The 14,573-nt window shown below is 36.6% G+C and overlaps 1 protein-coding gene across 1 annotated transcript in view; it reads right to left on the bottom strand.

The window, feature by feature from the left end:
• Positions 1–7,439, bottom strand: part of GNAI1 (guanine nucleotide binding protein (G protein), alpha inhibiting activity polypeptide 1) — a 26,098-nt gene extending 18,659 nt beyond the window's left edge. The window contains exons 1-2 of the mRNA XM_015571254.1: positions 7,399–7,439; positions 7,160–7,301 (exon numbers count right to left, since the gene is read on the bottom strand). Of these exons, the coding sequence (XP_015426740.1) occupies positions 7,160–7,301; positions 7,399–7,403 (147 nt within the window). The 5' untranslated portion in view covers positions 7,404–7,439. The remainder of the gene's footprint in view (positions 1–7,159; positions 7,302–7,398) is intronic.
• Positions 7,440–14,573: the final 7,134 nt, after the last annotated feature.

The raw sequence follows: 14,573 nt of genomic DNA, 5'->3' as shown, positions 1-14,573 counted from the left end.
TTCCCTTGAAAAAATAATTGGAATATTCATTTCCATGTCATTAGCAGGGCATTCAGCTATCTGGAGATGAGGTAATAAATTTAAGCAGGAAGATACTTTAGAAATTAGTCTACATATTTTTTGGTTTTGTATAAAAAGAACTCAAGACATAGAGAAGTTAAACAACTTATTTAAAGTTCCACAAATAATTAGTCACCCAATCACACATATTAGTCAGTCAACAATGAGTAAATAACCATGGCCTAAGACAGGATAAATTAAAAATAGCAAAATAATGACAATGATCCTATGTTGCCATTTAATGAGGTTTCTCAAGATTCGGGTAAATTAATGTTACTCAGAAATATTTATAAACAAGAGTAGCGTGTACCCAAACAGTGTGACATAGAGCAGAAAAGGATTGGGACTATTGAAGTAAAGACTGGAATTTAGTCAGAAGGACTACAGGTTGGTAGAGCTTTTTACAGAACTCATTTGTGATGTTAAAAAGAAGTGTTATTTGCCAGGCAACTGTAAGTAGCAAGAAAATTCTTTGGACGTAGCCAAGTTATTGTTTTCAGAACTAAATGAAAATAAGATGGTTTGGAAGCTGTAAGTTCCAGTTCATAAAACTGCATGCTTTGATAACTCAGCAAAATGACTAAAATGCTAGTGTGTCAAGCAACATAATATGGCCCCATTTCCCACTGGTGGTCAGGGAACACTTGACATGCTGCATTTATTGAGCGACAGCGCATTTTATTTGAAGCTGGCAGCCACTCTGTGAGAACTCAGGAGAGTCTGTCCAGGATGGGGACGAGAGCTTCTGAGGGATCATGGTGGCTGTCCTCTGACATATTAAGTAAGGGTCATTAAAAGGTACAAAAGAGCCAATTTTGTATTTGGAAACAGTGCAGAAAAAGGAGAATTCTTAGGGTAGAAGATATCAATTTCAATTCTATAAGAACAACACTTTTTAAAAATCAAAGCTATCTAAAACAAAGGAGAGGAATGAGACCAATTTTTAAACACGGGCTAAATGATTCTTTACTGTGATAGAGCGGACAGATTTATTCATGAGATTAGAGTGTAAGTAGAAAATACCAGAAAGCACTTCTACAATACGAACTAAAAAAAATACGATAGTCCTATAATATACTGATGTCATGATTGATATATCTATGGAAATCTTTAGTTTTAATGGTTGAGCTCAATCATTTCATTAATAACTTTGCCAACAATTCTGGACAGCACATATGAGAACTATTCATATATTTAATCCACCACAACTCTATTAACACATAACAACTCCTACAATTTGCAGACGGCTATACTGCTTCCATCAGAGTTAATGTGCCCCTAAGGAAATCCTGAGAACTTGAATGGAGTCACCATCTCATGGTAGCAACCCCAGACTTTAAGGATTTGCTTTGAATAAGAAATACATAAATGTAAAACACTTTTCTCTAAAAATAAAAGTGTAATCAAAGTGAAAATGACGGGCAAGGAAGTTATTTTTCTTTTTTTCCCAGAGCACTGCTTAAAAGGGATGAAAATACTAAAATTAAAAGAATCTAAGTTAATTTTAACTAAACAGCAGGGGCAAAATTCTTACTCAACTGCAGTGAGCATGAGCTTCATTGTGTCAGAAAGGGAGATTACAATAAATGTGTTACTCAAATACAACTTTTATGCATCTTATAAATGTATATTTTTATTTTCAAGTTAATAAAATAAAAAATGTTGAAGGATTCTTTATATGGACCATAGAACCTTTTGCAATGTATATAACAATGGTGTTAATGTAGGTCAACAGGGAAAAGAATCCTAAATCTGAACTTATGATAGTTGGCAAGGTAAATTAGTAGGAAAGAATATGACTGTTCAAAAAAATTAATAATTAAGATAGCCATCTGAAGAAAGTAGTAATGTCGATCCTTACTCCATACATATAACAAAATGAGTTTGAGCAATTAATGAACAAACACAAGAAGCAAAGTTAAATTTTACTCCCCTAAAATACTTTTGAAATAGCATGAATATTTGGTAAGTCTTTGGTTTAAATATTTTTCTAAATTTAAACATAATGGGAGAAATAATAAGGGAAGATTTAAATAAATGAAAACCATAGATTAAGACAAGCAAAATGCGAGAGAACATATATATCAGCGGTTCTTAACCTGTAGGTTGCGACCCCTTCGGCGGTCGAACAACCCTTTCACAGGGGTCACCTAAGATCGTCCTGCATATCAGATATTTAGATTACGATTCATAACAGTAGCAACATTACAGTTATGAAGTAGCAACGAAAGTAATTTTATGGTTGGGTCACAATATGAGGAACTGTATTTAAAAGGCCAGATGGTTGAGAACCACTGATATATATATTAGTGGGCAAAGGATTAATACATATGTACATACAAACAAGCAAATAGATAACTGAAATACCAAGACTCCCAATAGGTAAATGAATAAGGGATAAAATAGACCACTAACAGACAAACAAATCAGTAATACTTTCAACAATAAGGATTTTTAAAAAATTAACTGCTTTAAGCCCTTAAAAAATAGTCATTAAAGATAACAAAACTATAAAATTGTACTAAAAATTGAAAATGTAAATGAAATTGAAAGAAAATTTAATAAATTACTCAGTAGTTTTTCAATGTAACACTCATCAATTTTGCTACTTAGAGTGCTAAGAAAAGGTCTTGTCCTAAGCTACTGCTAGGAAGGGAAATTGGTACAACCTTTCTTAAAAGCAATCTGCAAAACCTGGCAGACAGACATACACTAAAGAAATTAATTACAAATTAGAGGAACAGAGAAGTAGCCACTGTGCAGGAGCCAGCTGAGGCATTAGGGAGAATGGGAGCTTATTTAAGTCAACTCAGGGCAAGGTTTTCTGCTCCTTATAGCCCAAAGTTATTCCAACTTAAGTACTTGTCAAACTATCTGTGATGAAGGCCGGTCTGTGTTTTGATTTCTTTTTGTTTCCAAACTATTTCAGAACTAACACTATTAGAAAAATAAAATTTAAATGACAAAGTACTATACAAACCCATTTTCTTAAACTATCAGAGTTAATATATAAATTAGTTACTCTACCAATGCTTAGAAATCTATCTGAATCAGCGGTTCTCAACCTGTGGGTCACGACCCCTTTGGGGGTCGAACGACCCTTTCACAGGGGTCACCTAAGACCATCGGAAAACACATATTTTCGATGGTCTTAGGAACCAAGACACCGCTTTCTATCCATCTCCAGGCGGGTCCGCCCACATGCAGATACCCCCACATACGAGTACCTGGAGTATTAAAGGGTCGGGGCATTAGGAAGGTTGAGAACCACTGGAATGCTGACTCTTAATTCTGTACTCATCCTGTGCTTATGGACAGAAACTGGTCCATGGGCCACTTATAGCAACACTGTTTTAAGCAATGCAGTGTCTTGGACATGCTAATATGCCCATACATAATGCTTCCCTAGCTTCACACTACTAGGAGAATCTAATTTATCAATACATCATCATCCAGAGACTGAATACACAAATTCTGAGACAGTATCGAAAGGATATTAGGTACAAAATTTCATTGCTCTAAGTCATCCTTAAAAACAATTTTGTTTCCTCTCATTTTAAATAACTAATGTGTGATATGCTTTGCAAATCTAGTAGTTGCCAAATATGAAGCAAACCACAAGAAATAAGTCAGCATCTCTTAAAATATTCAATCTTTTTAGGCAATTGTCACCCAATTAACCTACATATTAAGATGTAATTCTAAACAAGATACCAACAGACTTTTTGTTTGTTTTGTCTCAACAGGGGTGTGAGGAAACTGATTCTCAAGTTCAGAGACACATAATAACCTTGGTATTTTGGTAAGAGAACAACAGTAAGATGCATCTCTTACCCTACCAAACACCAAATCCTATGAAGCAACAGAGACTAAAATAATGTGATTTTGACAAGAATAATAATAGCGGTAAAATAATTACAAATAATCACAATAGCAGCAGCAAACATCTATTGAGCATCTATTATGACCAAAGCATGTGGTAAACACTTGATGTTCATTATGTCATTACTGTACACTACCTTCCAGAGTAGATGTTATTATTATTTCCATCTTATTATAATGAAACTAGAGGCCTGATGCACAGAAATTCGTGCAAGGGGCTCAGCCCTCATAGCCCCAGCTGCCACCTAGGCCCTCGCAGCAGCCCCAGCTGTCCCATGGGCCCCAGCTGCCTTGCGACCCCCCTCCCCACCCACTGGTGGAAGGTTGTCCAGGAAGGTCATTCTGCCATCCAGTCTAATTAGCATATTAGCTCTTTATTATATAGGATAATCTTATAGAGGTTAAAGATTTAATAAGTGACTGACCTAGGAAAGAAAACAATAGATCAGTGGGAAAAAAGATGCAGCCCAGAAACACAGACAATTTAATGCTAATGGTCACATTTTCAAGTCACTGAGAAATGGAGTATTTAATAAATGGTTGTAAGGCAAGAGATGATCAGATTATAACATACATTTAGATTATACAATCTCACATTTCCAGGTGGGTGAAGATATAAATTTAAAGAAATAAAACTGAACGTTCTAGAAAAATAAAAGTAGTTTTCAAGTAATTTTAAGTTGAATATCTAACAAGATACAACATAGAAGTCAGAATCAATTGCAAAAGCAAAATTAAGAGTTCTGTAATAAGAAAAATACTATTTAAAAAGGGGGAAAGAAATATATTGAGAAAAAACTGCCAAGTATAAAAAGGGTTAATATCCTTGATATTTCAAGAGACACAATGTGAGTAGGACAAGTAATTTAATAGAAATGAGTGAAGAACATTAAGAGGAGTGCATGAAAGAAAAAAAAGATTTCTCACCTCACTAAAAATCGGGAAAACAAAAACTAAAAAAGAAAAAGAGAAATACTTTTCACTCATGAGATACTAAAAATTAAAATGCTGATAATATCTAAATTGGCCAGAGTGTGGTAGACACTGATGCACAATTTCTAGAAAAGACTATTCACGTTGCTTTTCTTCTAAAAGCAAATCTGCGGTACTTATCAAAATTAAAAATCTAGTTATCCTTCAACTCAACGATAATACTTCCAGGAATTAATTATTTAGAAACAGAAATATATTCACCCTTTGAATATATTGTTTCTTATTTTATAGAATGCACTTTCCCTATTTTTGTCTAGGAAATTTTCACACATTTCATTACCAAGCTTCAAGGTCCCTTCCTCATGCCCAGGCCATGTTTAATTCATCCCTATTTCTGTGCACACTTCCAAGAGCCTTGAAGTTCTGTGTAAGCTTATGTAGAAGCAAGTCAACAGAAGACAGAGTGAACCGATCAAAACGAAGTGGAAGCATGAACACATTTATCTGAAGTGGTTAACAATAGCTACCATAAAACAGAGCAGGCTGAGGGTGGACAGTGGCTAGGGTACAACTAGAGTCCAAAAGGAGTGATGAGAGCAGTTACTCTCACTCCTGAAACAAAGTCCAAGTTATATTGTTTTTTTCTTCTAAAAAGGCAGAAAATGGCAACATTCTTTGAGAGAAAAATAAGAAATAAAAAGACTTCATAAACAACTGCTTGCATTGACCCTTCATTACTTCTTGGAGGCCACAAAAGCTTGCTCTCTAATCACATGTAAGATATGAATGCAGAATACTCTATATGAGAATTTGATAAAAGGTTCAAATTACCATAATCAGAATTAGTGTAAAGTACAATTTATATAAATTCTTGACTTTTATCTAAGGGTGGTTCCCTTCTGTGTAAGACTAAGAGCTCAAAAAGCATTTGATAAAAGTTACAGACTGAATGGATAGTAGATAAAGCAAAAAATGTCTGGATATGATCAAATCTTGTTTCAGAAATGACAATTTAGAAGAAAGTTATGATTATTGAAAACAATCTTAAAATCTACTTGAAAATATGAATTCATTACACTAAGCTTTTAAATCTTTGTTTAAAAAGAGATGGTTAGAAAATTAATATGGACTACTAACCTATAAAGAAATGTTAGGGTAACAAAAAAAAACACACAGATTTCATGGATTTATCTAATGCAGTGATGGCGAACCTATGACACGCGTGTCAGAGGTGACACGCAAACTCATTTTTTTGGTTGATTTTTCTTTGTTAAATGGCATTTAAATATATAAAACAAATATCAAAAATATAAGTCTTTGTTTTACTATGGTTGCAAATATCAAAAAATTTCTATAGGTGACATGGCACCAGAGTTAAGTTAGGATTTTTCAAAATGCTGGCATGCCGAGCTCAAAAGGTTCACCATCACTGATCTAATGTGTATTTTCTAAGGTTGCCTTTATTCATTTTTTCCCCTATTAAGTATAAATAGCCTCTATACAAAAAAATCTTCATACTATTAGTAGGGAGGTGGCATACACACGTTTGAATACATAAAAATACAAAGGAATTATAAAAATGTAGTCATAGCAATAATAATAATACATCTATTTTATACAAAAAAATTAAAAATTAAGCTGAAGATTCAGTTAACGTTTTCTAGGGAGGTCAAGTTTTATACCAGTTATTAAAAAAATATATATCTGTGAAGAAAAAACTATCCACAAAAAATGAAACTTGTCTCCTAAGGTCCTTGTCTTTAGCCCTGACATTCTGATATGTGTTTCCTCACAGCCAGTTATTTTCCTATTCTAAAGACATGCAAGCTTTTATTCTGTTTTCATTATAAGAGATTAGATTGCTTTTTAGTCTGGGCACGAATACAAATAATTAGATCATTTCAGCATTCCAAATTATAAAAACAAATTTAGAAGAATGCCAGTGTAGGCAGTTTACTAAACTCAGCAGTAATGACTAAAATTTGTTACGGAGATAGGGAGGAACCCAATATCACATGATATATAGAAAAACATGGCAGCAGTTATTAAATTGTCCAAATCTTCTGATGGATAAGGAGAATATTCTAGCTATAAAGGGGAGATTACACACTCCGTGTATTCTTATTTCATTCACTTCTAAAGCTTCTGACTTCACTCACCATCCTTTGATTCCTTTTATAAAATGGTACTGAGATACCTGATAAATCTGTTTTGTGGTATGGTATTGTGCCAGTTATTATTCTTTACACTCATCAGGCCTGCTCCGAAGAATTTAATAACTTACCGCCCGAGCTGAGTCACCGAAGTCTATCTTCAACCTCCCCATGGCTCTAATGATAGCAATAATTGACTGAATGGTGTTACTGTAGACCACTGCTTTGTACTGTTTACATTCTTCTTCTGAATAGCCAGCCTCATGGATAATTCTAATGAGACAAAGGGAAAAAGAAAACACTTACTTCCTTTGATGGAAGGGTACATTTTCACATAAAAATACAAATTTAATGTTTTAAATCTACTTACTTCATTTGCTTCACAATTGTACTTTTCCCAGATTCACCAGCACCTAAAAAAGGTAAAATTGTATAGAATAAGGCATTTCTAACTTCATCAGATGTATATCCAACTTTGTTTTTCTTTCTCCTTCTGTCTCTTAAGGTGGAATTTTATCTTATATCAAAACTATCTTCGTTGTTTTCCAAACACATAGACAAGTTCCCAAAAATAAGTCCCATCTGTTTATTACTTCATAACACTTAAATAAATAAAACTCAACTGAAAAAAACCCTTTTATTGTTGTCCACATATATTCTTCAAAGAATTAAAAATTTCAATCTATAAATTAAAGCACTATAAATAAGTTTTATTCAAGATTTTCAGCTTCCCATTAAAACATGTTTTAACTGCCTGGCCAATAATCATAATTTAACCTTTGACTTTTGGGGTGTAGATGGCAGTGATGCCAAGAAGTCACATAAAAGTAATTTTAAAATATTATACATTAACATAGCCACGTCTCATGCAATGTATGTTCTACCACCATTGTTATCACCAACATGATTTGCTGCACCAGGAGGCAATGGCTTATGCAGGGCAAAAAGGTCTCCCCCTGTTTTTCTATCTTCCTTGTCATCCAAGTGACAAGGGCTCCTTAGCCCATTCCAAACCTCTCCTTCACTCTCTACTAATGTAGGGTCTCCACACAATGTGAGTCCCTGCCAGGATGCCATTGTAATATAAAAATGTTTCTGATGAAATGGCCTTTATAAAGTAGTGCTCTCTTATCCTTCACACTTAACAGTAGCTACTATGTTTACATAAATCAGATCAATTATTTGTCAGGCTTATCCTGATTGGTAGATACTGAGAACATCTGTGTATAGAACATAAATAAGATATTACAATTCTATTGTTTAGCTCTGTGATTTTAAACTGGTGTGCCCCAGCACACTGGTGAGCTACAAGAATTTTTAAAACATGCAATACCTGACTATTTAGTCAGGGGCCCGTATCTCTTTCTTCTTAAATTGTCAAAAAAAAAAAAAAAGACAATAGCTAACACAACAACAGCTGTCCAGTATGAATGAATCAAAATTATACCCATTTTTTGTCAGATTGGCAAAAATATGTATTTTTTGTTGTGCCGCAGGATTTTAGAAATTAGTTTATGTGCCATGAGATGAAAAGGGTTGAAAATCGCTGGTTTAGCTGCACATTGTCTTTGGCCACAGCTCCATATCATGAACATATTTATTGCCATTTGAGAGACAGGGCTCAGGATTTTCATTATCTGGGCTCTATTCCCATTTCTCCTAGCCATTCCTCCAGTGCTTTATGCTCCCAGCATTACTACATACAACTTATAGTTCCAAGAACACCTACTGCTGATCATGCCACACATCTTCAAACAGTTTCCCTTAACAAAATGTGATTTGCTCTACTTCCTCTCGCCACCCTGGTGATCCTCTATCAACCATCACACTTATCTCCATCAACCTTTCCTGACCCACTCCCCATGTGATCCTTGTTGCCTCTGACTTTGCACTTATTTCTATTTGAATTCTCAGCAGCTATCTTGTGTTAGACACACAATCGACCAGAAATGTAGTTGAATTTCTTTAAGCTATTTATGAATGATACAATTAGATGGCACATTTCTGGGCTTCCTTCTCTTTACCCCACCCCCCCTCCAGCTACACACACACACACACACATACACACACAATTATTAGAGGAATTTGAGAACAGGCCATAGTTAAATGTCCTATTTGAAATTCTTTGGAGGAAATATTGCTTAAATTTTACTTGTGATTTGATATTCAAATTATTTTCCCAAGATATCAGTACACTGAGTAGAAAAGCAGGAGCTGAATAAAGAATGAGGGCATTCTTCATTTCCAGATAGCTTTGAACCGTTCTGGGAGTCTGCCAATAAAAATAATTCCAAGATAAACAACCCATTATTTATTAATTAACAACAGTGTACTTAGTTCTGTGAAAAACCACAATTGTAAGCATATGGCTCACACATTTCTCTAATTCGAGAGGTCCACCCAAGTATCGCACCCAGGCAGTTCCCAGCAAGGCTATCTTCAAGAAGGACTTGTGGGTTCCCAGGGCACTGTAAACTGAGTCAGCAGGAGCCATGCTATAATGGAACCATCTAGCTCCCAGTATCCATACACAAAGGGGATTCTATAGGCACAGTGAGCTTCACTGAACAACCAGCCACCCATGGTACATTCTGTCAGTGAAACAACGCAACAATTCAAATGGCTAGAGAAGGGCTTACTACCTGAGATAGGCTAGTAGGGTCTGAGAGCCACTCAAGGAGAAACATCAGAAATAGTAAAGAACATAATCATTACCAGTCAAACTACATATAACACAGATAAAAATTTTTAAATCTTCATGAGACAAAAAAAAATTTCCTGGTGTTAGACATTATCTTAAATTCTAATTCACTGCACATCTCTTAAAATAACTGGTGGCATGAGACACTTAGTTTACTTTGCAAGAGCATCTAGTCAAAGGCTTGTGGCTCAAAAAAAATCCTGATACCTGTTTAACATTAAAGTCGGGGGATGGCTTTCTTGTTAATTGAATTTCTACTTAATTTCTTGCTAGTAGCAAGTACTCTTTGTGGGATACGTGTCCTACAGGCAGAAGTGCCGAAAAAAAATATCTTTCAAAGCTTAGCAATTTATGTAACTAGATTTCAATTCTCACTTCTATGCAGAGCCCTAGTAGGAAAATTACAAATGCTGCACAGTTATGGTTCCAACGTTCTAAATACTGGCATTCTTTCAACCTAGCTTAGAGGGAGAGTTAGTTAAAGGTTGCTCTCAAGTCCACACAGTCATGTTTGAGAAACTGGCAGAAAGCACTATGTGAAAACAAAAATAACCCCTCAAAGTTAGTGGAGGGGCAAGAAAGAAAAGGGTAAATTTTCCTAACAATACTCAGCGAGGTGACTATTGCTTTTCACCTAAATCCAGGTGGGTTTAAAAGGTTGGGAGCACTCTTCTTTTAAGAAGAAATAAGGACTATATAACATGTATTGGTCAGGAAAGATCGAAGTGTGTGACCACTGCAGTCACTAGGTCAGGCTGGTCAAGGTAACCATGTGGCCTGTAAAGTAACTGTCAACAAGGTGGTTGGTCACTGAACTGAGAGAGACTTTAGAAGAGTAGGAAGGGAGACTGTAACTCCCAAAGGGCCAAGAATGTATGCAGTGTGGTTGGTCATGTTTGGCCAGTAACTATAAAGACAAAGGTGAGATCACTACGGTGGTCCCTCAGGCCTCTCTCTAAGGAGGAAGTGACTGATGGAAAAGTGCACCTCTGAGAGCAAACATTGAGCACAGCAGGTGCACGAAGTGGAGCTCAGCATTGATGCTAAGGCACCACGGTGATGGTGAAAGGACAAAGGAGCATCCCTCAGTAACACAGACGGAACTCCTCTGCAGTTAGGGGGGCGTGAGGCAGCTATTAAAATGCTAATCTACATTTTAAGAAATCCTACTTTTTGATGTAGAAGGAACAAATTAAAATTTTTACATTCAATTTAAACTAAATTGCAATTACATCCAAATTACAAATGCATTTGAAGTCACTTCTATTTATCACAGTGCTACTATAGGATTAATAAAATCAACGTCCTAATATTTAAGATAGAAGCAAAGACAGTGAGAGTGAGGGCAAATATAAATTAAAAACAAGAGGCTTCATTATCCCTATTTAAAGAAAAAGATTTCCCTCCCCTCCTTTTTCTTAGAGCATTTATTTTAGAAACATTATAAGTACTTTCTCCTCTTTCAAATGTGTGTGTGTGAGAATATATATATACACATACATATATGCCCATATATGCATGGATACTTTTGAAAACTAAGTAGGCCTTTCTTAAAATCATATTTACGATCTAGAATGTCTTTCTCTAGGACCTGGGAGCCATTTCTTTGAAATGTAAACATTAAGAGAAGAGATGATGCCCCACCTTCCCGTTTACGTGGGAAGGTAGGATCCTAATTTGGGTGGGTACCTCCTCCAAGCTGCAAAACTGTCATAAAGTTATGAGAAGTTTGTTTCTCCTCTAGATAAGGCCAATTATCTGACACAGATGGTCTCCCCAATTAACAGGTCAAGTTAGGATGAACTATAAGGTGTGGCAAAAGGTGTTGTCCAGCCTCTTATTTAAGGACCTGTTACCGTTTATTTGGAAACCATGTATGCAATCGGTTGCATCACCTTGGCTATATAAGGGGATGAAATTCTTCTGTCCCGGAAATCTTTAGTGACTACCGGAGGTGTGTACCACACTCAGGGTCAATGCTTATTCAATGATAAAAGTGTTTTCTTCCTCTACTACTTTTGTGAAAAGAATTCTTGGGTTGGGAGATTTTGTTTCTAGTTCTAACTCCCTAACAGGGGTAAGAATGTAAATAATTAAATTTAAGTATAAAAAGCTCTGAACTTATAGTTAAATGAATATACAGGGTGGGGCAAAACAGGTTTATAGTTGTGAGTAGGTGAAACAGAGCTTATTATACAAATAATTATTGTATTTTCCATATAAGCAACTGTAAACCTACTTTTGCCCCATCCTGTGTGAATTATTTACTAGTCAAAAATCATAGCAAAAGACATGAGAACAAATAAACTTGAGTTTTAGACAAAGTAATGTATGGTTCCTTAAGGAAGGAGAATATTCTCCGCCTGAAATTATTTTCATAAATTCATGTAACTATCATTTGGAGCAAAATTCCTCATGTTTATAAGATCTACGTAAACTATACAACAAAACATTTTTCTAAATTTACATGTATATATTTTTAAGACATTTCTGACATTCTGGAAGGTAACAATAAGCTGATGACTGTAAATATCAGAATCTGTATCATCCAAATTCCCCACTCTCTCCGATCTTAATTTCTCATAAAACAGCTACCGCCTGAGTCATTTATGCCTGAGATAGGTATCATGCTATTAAACAGGGCAAAAATAGATGCACACTCAAGGCTATTCTAGAAAAACTGGACAAAACAATGAACTGTGGGCCCTTTCCTGGCAGCCCAAAGAGACCACGCACATCAGCGAACTGAACGGAGAAATCAGTGTGTCTACAAGTCAAGTCTGCAGATTCACAAGGTGAGGGTGAGGAAGGATGAAGGACTGAATGCCACAAGCGTATTATTGGAGCTCTACAAGTTTTCTGCAAGAATTATTAATTCATTGTTTTAATTTGTATAATGATAAATAATTTATGAAATTCTGAGTCACTTAAATGAATCTATATGGCTGAACAGAGTCATATAATTTCAGGGTCTGAAACTGAACAGAGCCATACAATTTCAGGCTCTATACTTGAATTTGTATTTATAGGTGCCTAAGACAAAAAGGCCCTAAGCCCTTGCTTAGGGCCCCATCCATTCACCACTCTATCTGGTTTGGGTGTCATTAACTAAACCCCTAACCACCAAGGAAGGGGCCATCTGTTTGTTTCTAGCTGGCCAATCAGAGTTTGTATGTCATAGAGACTAAGATTCTTCATGCTTATAGATGTTATATAAAGCAACATTTTTCATATTTATGTATCTATAATAATGAAAGTGTAATATGCAAATTGACCAAATGACCGAACAACGGAACGACCTTCTGGACAACCACGCTATGACACACACTGGTGCCAGGCCAGCCAAGTTGGGTGCGATCCAATTGGTCAGGGGGCCCTGCCATTGCCCCATGATCGCCCCACTGAGGGAGGCCCAGGCCATTCTCTACAGGGTGATCGAGGGGAGGGGGGGCTCCTTGACCAATTGCCCCGCAGAGGGAGTCCCAGGCCACCAGCTGGCGGGGCAATCGATCGTGGATGGGGAGGGCTCCGCAATTGTCCCAAAGAGGGCAGCACAGGCCACCCGGCTGATGGCTCTGCGGCAGGTGAGGAGCTGACCAATGATCACCCCACAGAGGGCGGCACAGGCCAGCCAAGCAATCGCACCCCACACCTGTCACCCACAGAGGGAGGCAACTGGTGGTGGGGTGGGGGGGCAGCGCCGCACAGATTGCAAGCAGTGGCAGCGGCAGGATGGGGCTAGCTGCTGGCAGCCGGGGGAAGGAAAGCCCGATAGGCCCTGATCGCCAGCCAGGCCTAGGTACCCTACCCCGAGGGTCCTGGATTTCAAGAGGGCACAGGCCGGGCTGAGGAACACCTCCCCACGTCCTGTGCATGAATTTTGTGCACCAGACCTCTAGTATATGTATAAAAATAAATAAAACTTACAAAATAATCACTTTGGATATAGTGATTTCCCACCCCCACCCACCTCACCCAAAAAATGAGATCTAGGCACCAATCAGGTACCTTCCCTGGCCTTTTGTGTGAAAGGTATCGAGAAAAATCTCAGCACTAAAAGGATGATGTATAATGTGGGCTGCAGAAGCCATTTTCCATGATCACATCACAGAATACACTGTTTAAGGAAGGAGCCCAAACAGGGAAGCAGCACTGAGAATGAGAGGACCCTAGGATGAGAGCAGCCTGAGCACACACCTGAACCGTTAGAGGAAGTCATACTTAGGGAAAGCATTACAGCTTACCGCCCAGAATGGAACACTTTGGAGCGTTGGAGGGGGCACAAGCATACACCAGACTGACGTGGGCAAAGCAGGAAATGTGTCTTACTCTTCATAACTGAAGACAACGTCACCCTGATTTCCAAGCTATGAGAGCCAGTTATAAGTTTGCTTTCTGTGACACAGATCCAAAAAGTTTGGACTAACCTTGTGCCAAGTAATATTACTTTAATTATCTTGAGCTAATGAGGGAAAAACAAAAGTTAATGATGCATTTGAGCCAAGTGATGGTCAAATGATAATCACTGTAGGCTTTACAAAAGAAAGTTATAGAAGTGTAGATAGAGAAAAAATGTGGAAAATTACTCATTACACTGTAAAATAGATATGCTAAATCCAAAAAATCATATTGCAAATATAATTTATTGTAGTTAATGTATCACTATCATATTATATTAATTTTACTTTTAAATTGATATATTTATATATATATTTGTATATATTTATATATACATGGTGGGGCAAAAGTAGATTTACAGTTGTTTCTATGGAAAATAATACAATAATCAAGGAATACATTAATGAATAACAATACAAGAATAAACTGTTTCCCATACTCACAAG

Source organism: Myotis davidii, unplaced genomic scaffold (genome assembly GCF_000327345.1).
Source record: "Myotis davidii unplaced genomic scaffold, ASM32734v1 scaffold125, whole genome shotgun sequence".
NCBI classification, from domain to species: Eukaryota; Metazoa; Chordata; class Mammalia; order Chiroptera; family Vespertilionidae; genus Myotis; species Myotis davidii.
This window is presented reverse-complemented; position numbering and strand designations above follow the sequence as displayed.